We start from the raw sequence: 22,566 nt of genomic DNA on the forward strand, positions 1-22,566 counted from the left end.
ATGCTAAACCTGAAACTCCAGTACTTTGGCCACCTCATGCGAAGAGTTGACTCATTGGTAAAGACTCTGATGCTGGGAGGGATTGGGGGCAGGAGGAGAAGGGGACGACAGATGGCTGGATGGCATCACTGACTCGATGGACATGAGTCTGAGTGAACTCCAGGAGTTGGTGATGCACAGGGAGGCCTGGTGTGCTGTGACTCATGGGGTCGCAAAGAGTCGGACATGACTAAGTGACTGAACTGAACTGAACTGATACTCATATAACGGAGAAGGCAATGGCACCCCACTCCAGTACTCTTGCCTGGAAAATCCCATGGACAGAGGAGCCTGGTAGGCTGCAGTCCATGGGGTCCCAAAGAACGGGAAGCTACTGAGCGACTTCACTTTCACTTTTCAATTTCATGCATTGGAGGAGGAAATGGCAACCCACTCCAGTGTTCTTGTCTGGAGAATCCCAGAGACAGCGGGGCCTGGTGGGCTGCCGTCTATGGGGCGCACAGAGTCGGACACGACTGAAGCGACGCAGCAGCAGCAGCAGCATACCCATATAAATAACCCAAATCTAAGATTCCTTAATGATTTCCCTTTGCTTGCAACTATGTATCATCAAGAATATCATAATATCATGACTATACTCACATACAAGCATACACACAAACCTCTATTAAGATATCTGTCAATGTAAGTAACTACAAAATCAACAAGACCATGTTGATTTAACCTGAATACATAATATATTCTCAAATAAATTAAATGCCTACAGACCCACGACTCACTGGTGAATTTCAACTACATATTCAAAGACTATTGTGCCAAACAACAAATGAATTTTAATTGTCATCTTTTTCAAGCTTGGTCTCCACATGGCTTAAAATTTCTTCAGGATGAATTAGGGGAAAACTGGGGCAGAGAAACAGAGGATTAGAATCAAATTCTAATTCTGATATCTATAGATTTTACTAGAAAAACTCCCTATCTTCCTTACACCTCAGGCTTTTTTTTTCCTGGAAATGGAGAAATTACATGTTTTATTTCTCATGAGACAATTGTGAAATAAAATGAGTAGAGATAAAACTATAAAAAATTAAAAAGTATAAAAATATAAGTTTAACTATTTAAACTCACTTAAGGCCCTTTAACGAGGCTTCCCTGGTAGCTCAGAGGTTAAAGTGTCTGCCTGCAATGCAGGAGACCAGGGTTCGATTCCTGAGTTGGGAAGATCCCCTGGAGAAGGAAATGGCAACCCACTCCAGTATTCTTGCCTAGAAAATCCCATGGATGGAGGAGCCTAGTAGGCTACAGTCCATGGGGTCGCAAGTTGGACACAACTGAGCGACTTTACTTCACTTCACTTCAAGGCCCTTTAACAAACAGACTTCTATACACACTATACCTGGAGAAGGCGATGGCACCCCACTCCAGTACTCTTGCCTGGAAATTCCCATGGACGGAGGAGCCTGGTAGGCTGCAGTCCATGGGGTCGTGAAGAGTGGGACACGTCTGAGTGACTTCACTTTCACTTTTCACTTTCATGCATTGGAGAAGGAAATGGCAACCCACTCCAGTGTTCTTGCCTGGAGAATTCCAGGGATGGCGGAAACTGGTGGGCTGCCATCTATGGGGTCACACAGAGTTGGAGACGACTGAAGCGACTTATACACACTATACCACTTAAGGGATTTGATTTAGGTCATACAAAATGGTCTAGTGGTTTTCCCTACTTTCTTCAATTTAAGTCTGAATTTGGCAATAAAGAGTTCATAATCTGGGCCACAGTCAGCTTTTGGTCTTGTTTTTGCTGACTCTATAGAGCTTCTCCATCTTTGGCTACAAAGAATATAATCAATCTCATTTCAGTGTTGACCATCTGGTGATGTCTATGTGTAGAGTCTTCTCTTGTGTTGTTGGAAGAGGGTGTTTGCTATGACCAGTGTGTTCTCTTGGCAAAACTCTATTAGCCTTTGCCCTGCTTCATTTTCTACTCCAAGGAAAATTTGCCTGTTACTCCAGGTGTTTCCTGACTTCCTACTTTTGCATTCCAGTCCTCTATAATGAGAAGGACATCTTTTTTGGGGTGTTAGTTTTAGAATGTCTTGTAGGTCTTCATAGAACTGCTTCTTCGGCATTACTGGTTGGGGCATAGGCTTGGATTACTGTGATATTGAATGGTTTGCTTTGGAAACGAACTGAGATCATTCTATCGTTTTTGAGACTGCATCCAAGTACTGCATTTCGGACTCTTTTGTTGACTATGATGGCTACTCCATTTCTTCTATGGGATTCTTGCCCACAGTAGTAGATATAATGGTCATCTGAGTTAAATTCACCCATTCCAGGCCATTTTAGTTCACTGATTCCTAAAATGTTGATGTTCACTCTTGCCATCTCCTGTTTGACCACTTCCAATTTGCCTTGATTCATGGACCTAACATTCCAGGTTCCTATGCAATATTGCTCTTTACAGCATCAGACCTTGCTTCTATCTCCAGTCACGTCTACATCAAGACCATCCCCAGGAAAAAGAAATGTAAAAAAGCAAAATGGCTGTCTGCGGAGACCTTACAAATAGCTGTGAAAAGAAGAGAAGCAAAAAGCAAAGGAGAAAAGGAAAGATGCACCCATTTGAATGCAGAGTTCCAAAGAATAGCAAGGAGAGATAAGAAAGCCTTCCTCAGTGATCAGTGCAAAGAAACAGAGGGAAACTGTTTCTAGAAATGGTAAAGACTAGAAATACCTTCATGAAAATTAGAGATACCAAGGGAACATTTCATACAAAGATGGGTTCAATAAAGGACAGAAATGGTATGATATTAAGATAGAAGATATTAACGGAAACAGAAGATATTAAGAAGAGTGGCAAGAATACACAGAAGAACTAAGCTTCACGACCCAGATAATCACAATGGTGTGATCACTCACCTAGAGCCAGACATCCTGAAATGAAAAGTCGAGTGGGCCTTAGGAAGTATCACTACAAACAAAGCTCGTGGAGGTGATGGAATTCCAGTTGAGCTATTTCAAATCCTGAAAGATGATGCTGTGAAAGTGCTGCACTCAATATGCCAGCAAATCTGGAAAACTCAGCAGTGGCCACAGGACTGGAAAAGATCAGTTTTCATTCTAATCCCTAAGAAAGGCAATGCCAAAGAATGCTCACACTACTGCACAATTGCACTCATCACACATGCTAGTAATGTTCAAAATTCTCCAAGGCAGGCTTCACCAATACATGAACTGTGAACTTCCAGATGTTCAAACTGGTTTTAGAAAAGGCAGAGGAACCAGAGATCAAATTGCCAACATCTGTTGGATCATCCAAAAAGCAAGAGAGTTCCAAAAAAAATCTATTTCTGTTTTATTGACTATGCCAAAGCCTTTGACTGTATGGATCACCACAAACTGTGGAAAATTCTTCAAGAGATGGGAATACCAGACCACCTGCCTCCTCAGAAATATGTATGCAGGTCAAGAAGCAACAGTTAGAACTGGATATGGAACAATAGACTGGTTCCCAATAGAAAAACGGGTACATCAAGCAGGTCACCCTGCTTATTTAACTTCTATGCAGAGTACCCATCATGAGAAACCCTGGGCTGGATGAAGCACAAGCTGGAATCAAGATTGCTGGGAGAAATATCAATAACCTCAGATATGCAGATGACATCAACCTTATGGCAGAAAGTGAAGAAGAACTAAAGAGCCTTTTGATGAAAGTGAAAGAGGAGAGTGAAAAAGTTGGCTTAAAACTCAACATTCAGAAAACTAAGATCATGGCATCTAGTCCCATCATTTCATGGCAGATAGATGAGGAAACAGTGGAAACAGTGGCAGACTTTATTTTGGGGGGCTCCAAAATCACTGCAGATGGTGATTGCAGCCATGAAGTTAAAAGATGCTTACTCCTTGGAAGGAAAGTTATGACCAACCTAGACAGCATATTAAAAAGCAGAGACATTACTTTGCCAACAAAGGTCCGTCTAGTCAAGGCTATGGTTTTTCCAGTAGTCATGTATGGATGGGAGAGTTAGACTATAAAGAAAGCTGAGTGCTGAAGAACTGATGCTTTTGAACTGTGGTGTTGGAGAAGACTCTTGAGAGTCCCTTGGATGGCAAGGAAATCCAACCAGTGCATCCTAAAGGAAATCAGTCCTGAATATGCATCGGAAGGACTGAAACTGAAGCTGAAACTCCAATACTCTGGCCATCTGATGCGAAGAGCTGACTTATTGGAAAAGACCCTGATGCTGGGAAAGATTGAAGGGAGGAGGAGAAGGGGATGACAGAGGATGAGATGGTAGGATGGCATCACTGACTCCATGGAGGTTTGAGTAAGCTCTGGGAGTTGGTGATGGACAGGGAGGCCTGGCGTGCTCAGTCCATGAGTTCACAAAGAGTAGAACACGACTGAGCGACTGAACTGAACTGATACCACCTAAGTGTTAGAAGCCCTAAGGATAGTGCACATAGCCTAATATTCAGAGTTCTGAACTGAAATAAACTGACTATTATGAGATGAAAATAGATAATAAGAACCTACAGGGAACCCTTCTCAGTACTCTGTAGTGACCTACAAGGGAAAAGAATCATGTCTAACTGAGTCATTTTGCTGCACAGCAGAAACTAACACACCACCATAAATCAATTATATTCTAATAAAAATTATTTTAAAAATACAAAGGATCTCTTGAGAAAGAAAATGAAGAACAAAGATGATCTTTCTCTTAGCTGGTTCCACTGAACTTCAGTGAATTCAAAGCAAGGAGTATTATTCCCTGGCCTTTTTAGGCATAATGCTTTCCACAAATTAGTCTAGAATTTGTATTAAACTGTGAATTATGACTCACGGATGAGACATCAAACACTATTTGAAGTGTTAAATGCCTACACTATTATTTCCTACTGTAGCAATATATTGTGTGTATGTTTAATTGTCTCTGATTCTTTGTGACCCCATGGACTGCGGCCCATCAGGCTCCTCTGTCCATACTGGAGTGGGTTGCCATGCCCTCCTCAACAATATATTACCTATTAAATTTTTACTTTCTCAAAGGACAGCATATCAGACCTCACCACTTTCCATTGGCTAATATTATGTTTCAAAGTGAGCCACTATATAAAGCAAGCTTCTTTCAGTTTGCTGTTTATGATTTAATACTACTCAAATCCATTTCCAAGTATAGAAGATTTAACTGTTGTTAAGAGTTTCAAAGTATAAGTCTAGTTATTAGATAGTATTACAGTTCAGAAATTCATCCCATTATAATAATCCACCCAAGGACATTACAATACTATGTGATCTCCTCTGCTAGTGTTCTAATTTTAAATGAGTTTATTGTTGAAAAGTAATAACTAATGAATCACACATTTTGAACCCATAATGCCATCTGGAAGGAATTTAAATAATTTTAATTAAGTGTGCACATAATGCAAAAGCACAGGACACTTCTTGTTCTTAATGTTCTATTTAAAGACGAAGATGGCTAATGACTTCCATAGTCTAGTTTTTTATGTAGCACAGTAACATATCAATGTTCTTAATGATTATAAACTCAGTACTAAATCTCACACCCAGCCACAGACCACCACAAGAGGATATCTTACTCATTTCCTGGACTGAGGCAGGATCATTTCAAGACAATCAAGAGAAAGGGCCTTTTAAATCATTACTCACCCCCGCCTCCCTCTCCTACTTAACCAGCTTAGAGTGATGAAGCAGTTTTCTTGAAAGAATACTACCAGTGGCATAGTCAGAAGAACCAAGTTCACCTTTTTATTTCTGAGAGCTATATGACGGTAAGAACACGTTTTATTTTTAGAGACCGACAAATGATCACAAACCATTATATTATTCACACTTCCTCCCAGGAAACTAGTCTCTCTAGAATTATATCAGGCTCAGGATATATTTTATAAACTGTTCCCATAATAAAACAGGCACCGATGCAAGATAGTTTTAAAGATCTTCTAAGTTTTAAAGATCAAAAAAGGAATACTGTTAAGGTGATGACTAGTGCGGTTATCTTTCTTCATTATTTCTGAAGCACGTATTCACCAACTTTAATGTTTACTTTCTATGACAGATTTGTTAGAAGAGCACATACTATATTAGATGCTACCATATCTGAGAGGAAAAGAAAGTGCTCTACTTTTTTAAATCAGAAAATAACTTTTCAGTATTATATATCATTTTTGATACTAAAAAAAATCAGTATGGGCAAGAGAAACCAAGTTCAAAATTATTCTTAAAGAAGCTTTTTAAAAATTAATGCTTATATGTAAAATTTATCCATAATGTCATAGTTATTCTCAAACTGTTTAGTTTGTGTTCTTCTCATTATTATGAAGTTAGGATTTCCAAAATACTATTCTCCCTGCAGTGTTAAACATATCAAAGGTGATAAAGAGTAATACACCATGAACCAATTTATATGATTCATATCAGTAATTGATCTGAATGTACACATAAAATGCTTAAGTGAGAGCTTATTATGAAAATGTTGAGAAGAGGGATAAAACCAAGTTAGCTGAAGAAAGACCCCTTCAATAGTTAGCTCCCCTATATAAGTTAAAGAGGGTAACAATTTAAACAACATGAGTGAGTGAATTTGGGGGCATGCATGACAGTAGAGAGCAGCAGGCTCTCTGCTAAAGTGAAGCTTACAAAACTCATCTAAAGCTATTAATTTTTTTTAAGTGAGGAGTTCAAAAAATGCAATACTCTGATTTCAAATAATTTCTTGATAGAAACACACTTAACCTAGGACAATGTCCCATTTTTTTATAGAATAAGTTATAAAACACACATTTAAATAATATAGTAATTTAGAAAAGATCTTCTAAATTACTTGTTTACAAATGCCAGATTATAAGCCTGAATTCAGAAATTCCCTTTCACTTGATTTGTCTTTTGATACTGCACACAGTGAAAACAAAGGAGCAGAAACATTTGCTAGCAATTATTTGATAGCATTTAAGAATCTCACTCTGGGAGCCATTATCCAATAATCCACATGCTTCATCTAACTTTGATTTGTAAAACTGGGCTGGTTGGTTTATGTGGAAGAGAAAATGTTGTACAACTACTTTCCAAAATATGTTGCAGGCTAACAAGAATTTTCTATGCATGAGTTTTAGCTAATACTTAAAACATTCTTCCTTTATTTAATAATGCAAATTTTCTTTCTCTATTTGCTGTGATGTGAAGCAACTGCTTATCAAATCTCGATTCCTACAGTAATCTTATTTTTAATGAAAATATTACTAAAATTTCACTTCTACCTAATAACACCTAATAACTTCTACCTAATAATAACCTAATAACTTCTACCTAATAATAAGAATTTTATTCAAAGCCTAAATTCTGGGCACCTCTTATGAGTTTTTCCTTTAAATTATATCTATTTCATTGTACTTTTCATTTTCTACTCATTAGAAATTGATGGTTTGGGTTACATTTTATTTCTCTAAAAGGCATGAGTAATTAAAACTCAACTAAATAAAAGGGGAAACCAGACACTTTTACTTTAGCTTTTCTTTAATTATAATTGTATAAAAGCTCTTTGTTGAAAAAAAAATTAATGCAACGTTTCATGCAGTTAAATTATTTACAAGGATGCTCACTGATAAAATCAAATACAACTTCATTATTCTACTTTCATTTTAATACACCTATAAGTACCCATTTGTAACTATTGGGAAGCACTAGGAAATTTTAAAATAAAATCTTATGTTTGTGGACACTACCAACAAAGAGAGAATCAAAAATGATTAATTCTACACTTTTCTTAGGAACATTTAAAATTTGCCTCACAACATCCCTGTGAGGTGGGGAGTTGAGTGTTCTCCTGTGGTAACAAAAGAAAAAGAGTATCAGATTACACACAGAACAATAGCTGCATCAAAGCCTTAAAAGAAACAGCATCTACCGATCAGTTCTATCTTGAAGTCTAGGAAAATTAGGTTGCTTTTTTTCACTATCTTTATCAGGAATAATAGTTATTTTGATTTTTAAGAGGCAGAAAATTTTCTCCATCAAGGGCTTTCAGGCTTCTGAAAATTAGATCGAGCAAATATAATCACATTTTACCAAAGAGGCAAATACAAGATGCCATGCCAAATCATTTCTTTCTTCCGCTACTCAGAGATACCTTAAATGCTACCTAGGCATCCTGGGGAACTCATACATTTAAGTATCTTCATTATAGGTACTAGTTCTTTTGACTCTTCACAGTTAAATCTGTGACGATTAGAACTGTTTAAAGTGTCCTGTTTCATCCGTATCAGTTACTCTCTCTCAGTCAGGGACTATTTGAACTTTTCAATTAGGATAAACTGCAGATCCTCTTCTCCCATGGAAATGGTGACTCCACTATGTTTCAAAACCAGAGATGGTCACAGAACTCATCTACCGAGGAAAACAGGTTGTCTCCACAGTAGGAAAAAAATCTTAATTGAAGGAAAAAAAAAACCCCAAACACCCTTCCAGTAGATATTAGGATGTAAAGAGTCCAGCTTTCCCATAAAAAGAAAAAATGTTCAAGCAGAAACTTTTCTTAAAGTGGGAAGTGGGGGAAAGGCAATTGAGTTCACTTAGATATGTAACTTTTCTTCTTTATTGTTTCTGCCCAAGATACCTATTTCTCTTCAAAACACTAAAATGTGATATTTGTCTAGGGCCTGACACCTCATATGTCCGTCCGGTGGGTTATGAGACCTCTGAGATTAAGAAACAGACTTTCTGACTATGTGTAATGGTGACAGGATGGCTTAGCTACACCTTTTAAAAGAAGCTGAAGAGGCATGAAGAGGTATTATACAACAGCACTGTTTGTGGGGTCAGAAATACCCAGTGATATTATTCTTCACGTAACTGAACAAACTACTAATATTCATCTTCCATATCGCACGAGAAAAAAAGTCTATTATTTCACAGAGCCAGAGATGCTTTAGGTCACCTCTTTAATAGTAATTTAACTTGTGAGTAAAGCATAACCTAAAATGATCCAATTACAAAAAACTATTACGTCAAAGGATCAAATATACTTCCTAAAATCACTTTTGCTAACATGCTTTTCCATAAACCTTTAGACGCCAAAGCAGCTATGAAGGAAATATTTATATGCAATTGTGTCTAAGGTTTCATATTAAGTATCATGGAGAACTTTTACTGTCAAAAATTTTAAATTAAAAATAATTTTGGTTACCAAAGTAAATGAGAGTAAAAAAATTTGACTACATTTACCTAGCGACTTAATTTTCTACTTTGTATGCACAGGTAGGTTTTAAACTGTCCTGCAGCATGACGACAACATCTTTATGTTGCTTAAAGGTTAGCATACAAGTGAGCTGAAAAATATATGCATCCAGAAATGCAACCCCTCATAGTAAACTAAGTAGAGCACTATTGGCATAAAAGAAGCACTAATCACATAACTGATCACTTAGCACAATCATCAACTAACATTTCTATAATTCAACAAGGAAAATTGGAGGATGAGTCTTTTCTAGAGTAATATTTACACTAGAAATCAGAGCTATTCGCAATGAGTAACTTACTATGTGCATTTCTATTCATATTTAATAAGCACACGCTTTACATTCATTGAAATAACGCTATGATTCATCCAGTGCATGCATTCCTGATTAGTTGCTCAGTCGCCTCCGACTCTTTGCGACCCCATGGACTGTAGCCCGCCAGGCTCTTCTGTCCATGGGATTCTCCAGGCAAGAATACTAAAGTGGGTAGCCTTTTCCTTCTCCAGGGGATCTTCCTGACCCAGGGATCGAATCCGGGTCTCCCCCATTGCAGGTGTATTCTTTACCGTCTGTATCATCTTTATCTGGCATCATTTTTAAAAGATTATTTACATTCTTTCTTTTTTTAAAAAAAAGACATTTTTATCAGTTGTTTTCTCTTAATTAAAAAATATGAAGAAAAGAGTCAACTATATCACTAACAAAATCAGTTAAGAAGCAAATATACTCCCATCCCCTTGTCTATAAAAGTTCTTCATATATTCTAGAGATAAAAAGCTAGAAAACTGGAAGGTTTCCTATTTTTATGTACGAAAACTGAGGCCCAGTGATGGGCTTTTAAAAAAATAACAACAATTTTACAAGAAAAATTCCTCCTCTCAAATTGAGGGTTTTTTTCCCTTTAAAATAAACTATTGATTACCTTTTAAGAAGTAAATATAAGAAAAGCATATTGTTATATTTATCAAAGCATAGATTCTTTTTTTTTTCTTTTCTTTTCTTTTTTTTTCTAATTTTATTTTATTTTTAAACTTTACATAATTGTATTAGTTTTGCCAAATATCAAAATGAATCCGCCACAGGTATACATGTGTTCCCCATCCCGAACCCTCCTCCCTCCTCCCTCCCCATACCATCCCTCTGGGCCATCCCAGTGCACCAGCCCCAAGCATCCAGCATCGTGCATCGAACCTGGACTGGCAACTCGTTTCCTACATGATATTTTACATGTTTCCTTGCCATTCTCCCAAATCTTCCCACCCTCTCCTTCTCCCACAGAGTCCATAAGACTGTTCTATACATCAGTGTCTCTTTTGCTGTCTCGTACACCGGGTTATTGTTACCATCTTTCTAAATTCCATATATATGCGTTAGTATACTGTATTTATGTTTTTCCTTCTGGCTTACTTCACTCTGTATAATAGCAAAGCATAGATTCTTAAAGCTACCAATTATGGGAAAGAAATCATTATAATCAATCAGACTAAATAGTAATGGAAAAAAAAAAAACTAAGAAACTAGGAATATATATGAAAAGCCACAGTTGATAGCATACTGAATGATGAAAGACTGAGAGCTTTCCCTCTAAGATCAGAAACAAGACAGAGACGTCCACTCTTGTCACTTCTATTCAGCATCGTACTAAGGTTCCAAACAGGGTAATTAGTCAAGAAAATGAAATGAAAGGCATCAGGAATGGAAAGGAAGTAAAATTATTTCTACTTGCAGAGGACATGATTTTGTATATAGAAAATCCTAAGGATGTTACTTAAAAATCTAATAAAACTAATTAGAGTTTGGCAAGTTTATGTTCTACAATATCACTATAAAAAAAATCAACTGTATTTCTATATACAGCATGAAGAAGAAACAAGAAACAATTCCATTAATAACAGCATCAAAAAGAATACTTAGGAATAAATTCAACAAAAGAAGCGCAAAGCTTATACTCTGAAAACTAAACAACACTGTTAAAAGAAACTAAAGAAGAGCTAAGTGGGAAAACATTATTATGTTCATGAATTGATAGACTTAACATTAAGACAGACTTCCCTGGTGGCTCAGATGGTAAAGAAACTGCCTGCAATGTGGGAGACCCAAGTTGGATCCCTGGGTCGGGGAGATCAGATCCTGGAGAAGGAAACGGCAATCTACTCCTGTATTCTTGCCTGTAGAATTCCATGAACAGAGGTGCCTGGACAGCTACAGTCCATGGGGTCTCAAAGAGTCAGACACGACTGAGAGACTAACACACACACACACACCCCATTAAGATGGCCACCCAAATTGCACTACAGATTCAGTGGAGTTCCTATCAGAATCCCAATTTACTTCTTTATAGGAATTCACAAGCTGATCCAAACATTCACGTGGAAATTCTAGGGACTCATTCTAGTTAGAACAATCCTGAAAGGAAGGATAAAACAGGAGAAAACACATCCCAAATTTCAAAACTTACTACAAAGCTGTCATAATGAAGAACTCGAGGACAGATCAGTGAGATAGAACTGAGAGTTCAGATATAAACATTTATGGTCAACTAATTTTTCACAAGGATGCCAAGAAAACTCAGTAGGAAAAAGAACAGTTTTTTCAACAAATGATCCTGGGACAACTGGATATCCACATGTAAAAGAATAAAGTTGGGCAATCATATCCTATGTCATATATGGAAATATTCAATCCTACATCATATATGGAAATACTCAAAATTGGCCAGATCTAGATATAAGAGTTAAAAATCATAGAATTCTCAAGGAAAACACAGGTGTAAATCTTTGTACTTATGGGCAATGGTTTCTTAGATATGACACCATAAGCAAAAACAGCAAAAGAAAAAAAAAGATAAATGAACTTAATTAACAGCTTTTGTTAGCCCTGGGTGTTCTTTGGAAGGAATGATGCTAAAGTTGAAACTCCAGTACTTTGGCCACCTCATGTGAAGAGTTGACTCATTGGAAAAGTCTCTGATGCTGGGAGGGATTGGGGGCAGGAGGAGAAGGGGATGACAGAGGATGAGATGGCTGGATGGCATCACCGACTCGATGGATGTGAGTTTGAGTGAACTTCGGGAGTTTGTGATAAACAGGGAGGCCTGGTGTGCTGCGATTCATGGGGTCGCAAAGAGTCGGACATGACTGAGCGACTGAACTGAACTGAACTGTGTTGCAAAGGATACCATCAAGAAAGTGAAAAGGCAACCTACAGAATTGGAGAAAATATTGCTATCCACAAATTATTTAACTTATAAGGAGTTAACATCTAGAATATATAAAGAATTACAACTCAACAACAAAGAGATAAAAACCCAATTAAAAATGGGCAAAGAATCTGAGTAGCTACTTCTTCAGAGACGATATACAAGTGGCCAATAAGCACATGAAAAAATGGTCAACATCAGCCATCAAGGAAATAAAAAGCAAAACCACAATGAGATACCACAGCATACCTACAAGGAGGGCTATGACAAAAAAGAGAAACTAACAAGTGTTGATGATGATGTGGAGAAACTGGAACTCTTACATACCGCTGGGGGGATTTCAAAACAGTGCAGCTGCTTTGCAAAACAGTCTGGCAGTTCCTTCCAAAGGTTAAACACTGAATTACCATATGACCCATCAATTCCACTACTAGATATACACTTGGACAGCTGAAAACCTATGTCCACACAAATACATAAATGTTCATAGCAGCATTATTCATAACAATGGTGGAACTTCCAGAAAGTGGAAACAAAATCCAAATGTCTATCAACTGATGAGTGGGTTAATAGAATATTATTTGGAAGTAAAGGGAAATGAAGTATTGACATATGCTACAACATGGATAAACACTGAAAACATCCTAAGTAAAAGAATCCAGTCATAAAATACCACGTATCATGTGATTCCATTTATAGACAATGTCCAGAACAGACAAATCTAGAGAGAGAGAAAGTAGATGAGTGATTGCCTAGGACTGGGGGAGGCAGGTCGTGTGTGAAGGGCAAGAGGGAAGTGACTGCTAAGGGCACAGGCTTTACGGGTAGGCAATGAAGTGTTCTAAAATTGTGGTCATGATTGTAGAAACTCTTGTCCAGTTTTGGTTGTACCCCGAACTGCTGAATTATATACTTTAAATAGGTGAATTGTCTAGTATGTGCACTGTAGCTCAATAAAACTGCTATTAACAATATTAATGAGAATATCAATAGCTAAGTAGACCCTGCTAGAATTAAAAGGAAAAGTAATTCTTCTTCATATGGGTATCTCTGTTAGCTCTGCTCAGGTGAATACATATATATGGGATATTTTTATGCTAATGATCAAGCTGCACCAACTTATTTACCCCTTTCTGTCATCTCAGTGACAGTAAAAGTACATGCGTATTTTTCCACACAACACATTTATTCTTTATCTCTTACATGCCCTAATGACTAGAAACAGTACACGCTACCAAGAAATACAACTCAACAAAGCTTAGCCAGAAGCTAAGACTCTGGACGGGAGTTCAGCAAGTGATGGCAAATATGCGTTGAACAACGATAGGAAAAAAAAAAAAGTGAGACAAGGAGAGTCTGAAACATGATAGAGAAAACAAACCCTCTTGGAGGGTTATGTGATTTTGAAGACAATTAGACTAACTCTGTTAAACTCAAGTCTTAAGTAGATTAGAGTGACTGCTGTTCAAAGACCATAACTAGTTCATTAATATATTTTAGCCTTAAGGTCTTATGAATCTGTAGGCGTAACCCCACACTTGATGCACTGTACCAAGGGCATTCAGAGCATATACTCTATTTTTGGGAGGAACATCGTTCCCTTCATATGTTTAAAGAATGCCTACTGTATACTAATCATCGGTGACATAAATGAATAAAGCACAATCATTGCCCCAGGAGAGACTGAGAGGCTAATGTCAACCTGTATATGTCAGTTTGGAGGCAACAGGGATTTAATAGAGGAGACATATAATTCAGTCTGGAGACATGAAACAGAGCTTTTTAGAGGATATAATGCTGGAACTTATAAGGATATACTGGGGTTCATCAGTTGGTGATCAAGATAGAGACAGAAGTAGGAGGCTCAGTGGTAAAGAATCCACCTGCAATGCAGGAGACTTGCAGGAGACATGGGTTTGATTCATGCGTCAAGAAGATCCCCTGGAGAAGGAAATGGCAACTGACTCCAGTATTCTTGCCTGGGAAATCTCATGAACAGAGGAGCCTGGCAGGCTACAGCTCACTGGGTCACAGAGTCTGACAAGACTAAGCGACTAACAACAAAAACAGACGTGGGGTGCAAGGAAGCATGGAGTGTGTGTGTGTGTGTGTGTGTGTGTGTGTGTGTGTGTACAGTCACTCCAAAGAAAAGGCAGAACATCAAAAAAACCCAGGGAGCAAAGCCTTGCAGACGAGCAGTCTCATGTTTGCTTGGTTGTAAGCGGAGTGCAAGTGTGCTCAGTTGGGTCTGACTCTGCGACCCCATGGATTGCAGCTCACAAGGTTCCTCTGGCCATGGCATTTTCCAGGCAAGAATACTGAGTGGGTTGCCATTTTCTACTTCAGGGGCTCTTCCTAACCTAGGGACAGAACCCACATCTCTTGTGTCTCCTGCACTGGCAGGTGGATTCGTTAACCACTGCGCCACCTGGGAGTGGAGGACCAAAAGCAAATGCGAGTAGCTGCTACAAAATCACAAGGTGATGAGGCTGGGGGGTCTCATCCGATGACCGTGGACTGGTCTACATGCATCATGCCACTGAAATATTTTAAGGAGAGAAGGGACATGGTCAGATTTTTTGTATTTGAGAGTAGTAATAATGCCTATCAGAGTAGTATGTCACCAAAGAGTAAATATCCAGGATTCCAAATCTTCAAATCATATCCTTCCAAATACCACCACCAAGAACTTAATAAGGGCATTATAACAACAGATATTACTAGGTGGGAATTTGCTTAAAATCATTACCTTGGGCTAAACCATATATATTAATAACTCATAAAGATTCCTTTTGAAAGTCTAAACTAGAAACCAGATGGGTCACATAATCTTCATTTCTCTGTTTGGCCTTGTGTTTTAAAAACTGTAGTGTCTTTGGATGAACCATGTATTCCCACAGGCCTGGCAATTCCAGACTGTCATATACCACACACACATCACAAACATCACACATTCATGCGACTTGCCTGGCCTCTGCCTCTGTTCACACACTGCTATTCTAGTCGGAGGAAAGACAGAAAGCCAAGTCCAAAGGAAGAGTGTTTTTCCCCTAAGTCCTGGAATGTAACTGTCGTCATCACACACCTCCCTTCCAACGGAATCCCCACCATGGTCTTCAAAGACCACAAATGGAGGGAAAAAAGAATATTCAAAAGTCCTCCTAGGAAAATTTTAAAAGTCCTAGGAAAAAGGTCATAATTAATCTAAGATACATCTGTTCCTTTGTGAGCGACAGCACCCCTAACTCCAAGGTAGTAACCCTGAAAATACAAACTAACAATCACAAGGGATGGACTGGTGACAATTCTTCCCATTAATTTCAGTGGTAAGGCAGAGAGGAAGGGGAAGGAACAATCTCTAATTGGAGGTATGTTAGTAATGTCATTATCTCATATGAATAGTACTTTTCTTCTTGCAAATAATCCATATTAAGTGATAATTCCCAACCAAAATGCTTTAGAAAATATTTATATTTTCCTCAAAATCTTTTAGAAGACATTAAAATAGAATGAAGATTAGTTCTTAAAAATTTAAGATAGGAAATTGAAGTGTATATATATGTATATATATATATATATATATATATATATATATATATGTAAAAACCATGTTGGAGAAGACTCTTGAGAGTCCCTTGGACTGCAAGGAGATCCAACCAGTCCATTCTGAAGGAGATCAGCCCTGGGTGTTCTTTGGAAGGAATGATGCTGAAGCTGAAACTCCAGTACTTTGGCCACCTCATGCGAAGAGTTGACTCATTGGAAAAGACTCTGATGCTGGGAGGGATTGGGGGCAGGAGGAGAAGGGGACGACAGAGGATGAGATGGCTGGATGACATCACCGACTCGATGGACGTGAGTCTGGGTGAACTCCGGGAGTTGGTGATGGACAGGGAGGCCTGGTGTGCTGCGATTCATGGGGTCGCAGAGAGTCGGACACGACTGAGTGACTGAACTGAACTGAACTGAACTGAATAAACACTCTTTTTCACTATACTTTTATTGCATCTTATTCGAAAATACATGGATTACTTCTAAGTTCCCAGAAAAATGCAGACCTATATATACTGCCAAATTACCATAGCACTTCTCACAAAATGCTACCTATTTACAATTAGTAAAGGAAATTCTGCTATCTCCACAATGTTGAGTTGCACTCTCTCACTAACTGTTTTGGCCTTCAAATTAATTTTGAAAAACTAATTCTAATTTTGAGGTTTGATTTGAGGTAGAATAACAATATTTGTAACTGCAACTATAAGGGGAATCCTACAAGTTATGTTTTTTATCTACAATTTTATCAATGATAAAGCACTTCTTGTGAAATCAAGCCCCAGCTTTACATAGTTTTATTCAAACAAGAGTTGTCCACAGAAATTATTTCTATTTTACTATTTTTTCTATAACTATAACCCTAGAAGTTATTCATGAAAAGAGAGACAAATGGCACAGCTGTGGAGAATATAGTACTCCAGAGCTCCTAACAGTTTTTTTTCTGTTTGTATCATGTTCAAATATGTACAAAATGTATTCGAGTCAAGATAAAACACTGCTTGTCTTTTTAACGTGTATATTTTCCAATGAAATTTAGTTTCTGAAAATGTACAAAACTCTCTAATCACAGTTTTAAAAATAGTAGCTTTTGGAAACTGATAATAAATGAAGTAATTAATCTATTAAATACGAGTGGAATAAACCCACTCAGATTATGGTAAAATTGTCATTATACTGATTTAAAGCAAATCAACACACTAAGGAGGAATGATTCTGCGTATATCCTTTAATGAATATCTGCTGGAAAAACACCAAGTGGGAGAAAAATCTCTTTAACAGAAGATACATGCAATACCCCCAAATGCATCAACTCTAGCAGCACCATGAGAATACATTATCTAAACTTTAGAAGAATTTAAATGTAATAGGTGCTCAAAATAGCCAATTTTCCATTAAGATAATCAAACTTTTTAAAATTTATCAGTATAAAAATAGCTTCATGAACTATTGCTATATACACATATCTGCTCTCAACTCTCAAAAATGTAACAGCAGCTATTTATCACTATATTACTATATATCTGAGAATCATCAAATCACAATGAACAAAATAAAAAATTGCAGTTTTCAGCGTTACATTTCAGTATTACCCTCTAACAGCCCTGGAAAACTATAAAATTAACTATTTCTGAGAGAATTTTAGATAGCTTTATATCTTTAAAAATATCCTAGAGTTCATTGAGAAATAACGAGTCAATTCCAAAATTCCATATAGCTGATACTATGAAGAAAACAAATCCCTCCTGGAATGAGACCACAAAACCATCCTCCATATTTTATATAGATAGATAGATGTATATATTATCAAGCATACAGTATTTTATTTAGTATACAGATGACTCTTGAACAATGCAGGGAGTTAGGGGCGTCAACCCTCAATGCAGTCAAAAAGCCATGCATAGCTTTCCAGGTGGTCCTCTGTATCCTGGGTTGCACACCCATAGATTCAACCAACTGAGGATTGTGTGCTACTGTAATTTTTACTATTGAAAGAAATCCACTTATCAGTGGACTCTGTAAGCTCAAACCTGTGTTGTTCAAAGGTCAACTATATAGTTCATCTAGACTACAGCCTCAAAGGAAGCCCTGAACACTTCAGTGGGTCAGTGTATACCTGTTCAGTCCCAAAAGGATATTATCAGTTAGGTTAAAAAAAAATATTTTCTAAGAAAAAACAGCAATTCAGATAAAACTTAATACTATTTCCCCAAAGAAATTAGTAAACATTTTCATCCTCATTATCTTCCTATTTTACACATCTCCAGACTTTAGAAGTCTGGAGCATTCAAATAAATATACTTTTAAAAGTGTTAATTTATCAGAACTTCTTTAATGAAAATATTTTTGCATAGTTTATAACAAGGACACAAAACAGTACTGTAGCACTTGACTAAGGAATACCGAGCAGCTCTTACATTTTAAAATTTAGTCCAGCAGCATAATTTTTAAAAAATCAAAGAAAAGAGTAAATAAAGGTAACTCTATAATGCCAGTAAATAGAATTTAGATATAAAAAGTTGTACTGGCTTAGTAAATAATAAAATACAAAAGTAATTTTTAAAAAGTATTTGTGAATGAAATTATATGCCTGGGACTTGCTCTAAAAATACAAACGTGGAAGAGTGGGTAGGATTAGGAATGAAACAAGACTGGCCATTTTTTCCTAAATTTTGAAGCTCAGAGATAGGTTCGTGGGAGTTCACCAAAGTATTATCTCTTTCAAATACATTTGAAACTTAGTGTAAGTTTAAAGATTAACAAAAAAAATCTTGCTTTTCTCTTTAAAACTAAGTAGTACTTCTTAAAAAATAAATAAAGCTTATAGAGTAAATAAACTATAAATACATTACTAAATTTTCAGGACCGAATGAAAACTCAGGGCCTTCTTTTTGGCATGTTAATTAATGAATCAGTAAGATTTAGGCATAAAACTTAAATTTTAAGAAGAGCACAAGCTGGCTTGCTAAATAGCTATTACTATAATCAACTCAATCCACTTGACGGACTAGATCACTGTTTCCCATATCCTTCCATCTTTTAAAACACACACACACACACATAGATGTTCTAGTGATTTTGCTCCTAATTTAGCAATAAAATGATAGCAACCAGAACAGAGGAATGTTGGCAGAATATCTTTTTTGCTGTTCATTCTTTCCTGCTGAAATAAGTACCAAGGAAGAAAGGCAAAAATAAACATTATATGCAAGCCTTAAAAACACAGATTTTAAATGTTTTTTTTTTTTTGCCATGGTTAAAAAGGATGCTGTATCAAGTTTAAATATTTGTGAGTTTCAGATTTAAAGAAAAATTATTTTAATATTCTTTGTGTAATTTATGAAACATTGATCTTATTTCTATATAGTTTTCCTGACATAGAAACAGTTCTTAAATTTCTGACACAACAATGCGCTTGTTTTGGGGATTAGACTAAAATGCACTGTTAACTAACTTGGTAGTACCTACTAGGATCAAAAGTGCTGAGCTGTAAACCCAAAGTTGTTACTAATAACCCAAGCAACCTAGGACAAATCATCCAACTTCCGGAATGTGTCAAAGGCACAGGCTTTCAAACTTTGATGTTTTACCCTAGAATCCAGCCCACGCTAAAATATGTATGTTCCTGAAACACCGTTTCTTCTCCTAATGTTAAGTTTTATTTTGGTTTTTCCTATTTAATTTTACATTTCATTTTTTTCATAATGAAATGAATAACCTAAGTGGATTTCAAACCACTACAGTTTGAAAAATCCTAGATTACACCATCTCTGAAATCTTTAATGCTATTTTGATATTCTAACTTTAGTTGTAAATGATTCAGTTTTCTGTCTCAGGTAGAAATCTTAATTTTAATCAAGTAACTTAGTGAGTATTCATTAATATTGATTGATATAAAATAAAAAGTTCAGAGGATAAATCTTCTAAAATCCTAAAGTACTTTTTAAATAATAAGAAAACTCTAAGATTGCACAATGCCTTTAATATAACCAAAAGCTAAAATCGACCTGTTAAATTTCATTTTCAGAACTCAAATATCTCCTTGGCTAACCTATATATTCCAGTCAAATAAGCTGTATCTTCACATCAAAGAAAGTAACTCCTACTTGACCCCCAAGAACAGAGAAAATCAATAGATGACCAGTCGCAGTTAGTAATTCCAAGCACTGAAGATTAGAAAAGTAATAAACACTCAGAAAATTCTAGGTGCAAAAAGTAGATTAGAAACAGCTTTACCAATGATAAATACAAAAATTCGTATTTCTTAATGCAACAGTATTCAATGCACATGTCTTGTTTAAGTTTTAGCCAAAGAAATCAAGTTTATAATTATGTTCACTGTAGTTAACATCTATTTACTAATTGGATGTGCTAAACAGGAAAGAAATTTTTGCTTTCCTCAATACAAATATTTTAAAAACTGCATATGAATCACATTGTTCTTTAGTAGTAATATGGTTTACTATTAGTGTAAACAGACAGTCTTCAGACTAGATGAACCAAAAATGTTCACACGTTCAGTCACTCTTACAGCTATAGAAACGAGAATGTGCTTATTCTGAAATACTTAGAGCATCGCCTCTATGAAAACTCCAAAATGTGCCTCTTTTATGCAAAATTATTTGCATTTTTAGAAACAAACTGGAATAGCCTCATAGTCAGTTTTCCCCCCTTTCATTCCTAAGAAAAACCTTAAATTTCTTCTTCCTTGGGCTGAGTACGAGGTCCCTCAATGCCTCTAATAAGTTTAGTCCTGTACCCCTAATATTCAACCAATTCAATCAAAATTAAAATTCTCATGAAAAGAGTTTGGAGTATCTCACTTCACCATTCTTCTGAATATGCTAAAGAATTCTATTTTTTTGAACTGGTCCAAAAAGAGATGCATGACAAAGGAGAACTTTTTTCTTAATTTTAATTAAAACTACCTAGGTCAAAAGTTTCCAAAGAAGGATAAAAATAAAGACAATGACTAATAGGTATTTGTTTACATTTGCAGATTCTCAGATCTCCTTACATCCTAAAAATACTCCAACATGGCCAATAATTAGTGTAACTGGTTTGGAATATATTTAGAATAAATCGCATCTTTTTAAAGTATCAAATTCTTTAAAATTCAGAAGCATGTGAAGATTTATCTTTTGTTAGTTGATGTGCAAAAGTAAGTCTGACATTAACAAGTTCATGCTGGAAGTTACACCAATAAACCGTTTCCTTGTTTGAAATCATACAGTGAGATCTCCTCTAAGTGACAGCAAAGCTTAATTTCAGAGTAGGAAACCTAATTTTTAAAAAATTTTTATAACTCTCAAGAACATACATGAAAATGGAAACCAGGTTAACAAAGAGGGTCTTTTACAGGCTGGGTAAAGAAATAAATAGAGGGGATTTGCAATAATATGTTGTCTCACTGAAAAATGATTTGTAGTATAATTAGCTCAGTAGCCCTCTTTCTACAAAGGCAGTGGAGATTGCCCACTCCAGTCCATCTAGGCAACTATAAACTATAAATCAGCAAAACTTTTCTGAAGTTAAGAGTTAAAAAAATAAAAAGTCTGACCTGGAATTTTGACTCAGGGTTGTAACTTTGCAAGATTTATCTGAAACCAAGTGAGTTTGTACACGTTACTTAATCATGACGGCTGAGCTGAATCTGTACCTATGTGTGAACGGCAGTGCGTTCTGGGTGGGTTCAGGCCGCGGCTCCGAGTTCTGCGTCAGATCAGGTGTTCTCTCATCATCTGTCCCGTTGATGCTTTCTGGTGTTAAAGGAGACTGAAGATCCCCACCTGCTGATTCCTTTAAAAAAAAAGAAGAAAAAAAGGCATGGGGATTTAAAAAGTGTTACAGTTTTGTTAAAATATACAAGGTAATCTAAAAGTTAAAACTGACTCTGATATATGTTACTTATGAAATATGGTCATATTTCAACTGAAATTTGAATCAAAGGCTTAAAAAATGAAATTTAAACAGAAAAAATTTTAAAGCAAAGCAATGCACAAGAAAACTATCTGAAATGATACAATTTAAAAATGTAAACATACAATTTAGAAATGTAGCTTCAAAGAACTAAAAAACTTCCAGGTTATATAAGCAATTAATTGGCTAGATGTTCAAATAATTATTTGAGAAGAAAAAGAAAATAAGACAAAGCTGAAAGATTATTATTTATTATTTATGGGAGGATAGGAAGAGAAAGAATGAAATCTCAAGTCTCAATTTTTTTATCTGCCATAGTTTTCAGTTCTCAGAGTCATTCAGAAAGGTAATTGGAAATATTCCTGTAACATTATATACAATGATGTTAGTGTATTTCAGCTTTTCTTGCCTGCTACTCATAATGAAAGTATTTCTCTTTGCAAAATTTCCTGTTTTATTTCTATCTAAGTTAATTTAAGTTATCCCACTGGAAAAGAGATGGAATTTAAAACAAAGCTCACTCTGACACTTACTCTTATGACTGTCATCACCAGATTATCAGAAATCAGAATGAGGTGTCATTTGACAAACCCATTAACCAGGGAAGGTCCCAGCACAAGATGGTTAAAGAGCAGCCT

General features: G+C 36.4%; 1 protein-coding gene across 2 annotated transcripts in view; it reads right to left on the minus strand.

The window, feature by feature from the left end:
* HOMER1 (homer scaffold protein 1) overlaps nucleotides 1-22,566 on the minus strand; it is a 139,769-nt gene that overhangs the window by 51,466 nt on the left and 65,737 nt on the right. For both annotated transcript variants that reach the window (XM_059890509.1, NM_001076052.1), the window contains 1 exon segment: nucleotides 21,669-21,808. In XM_059890509.1, coding sequence (XP_059746492.1) covers nucleotides 21,669-21,808 — 140 coding nt within the window.

Source organism: Bos taurus, chromosome 10, assembly GCF_002263795.3.
Source record: "Bos taurus isolate L1 Dominette 01449 registration number 42190680 breed Hereford chromosome 10, ARS-UCD2.0, whole genome shotgun sequence".
In the NCBI taxonomy this organism is placed as follows: Eukaryota; Metazoa; Chordata; class Mammalia; order Artiodactyla; family Bovidae; genus Bos; species Bos taurus.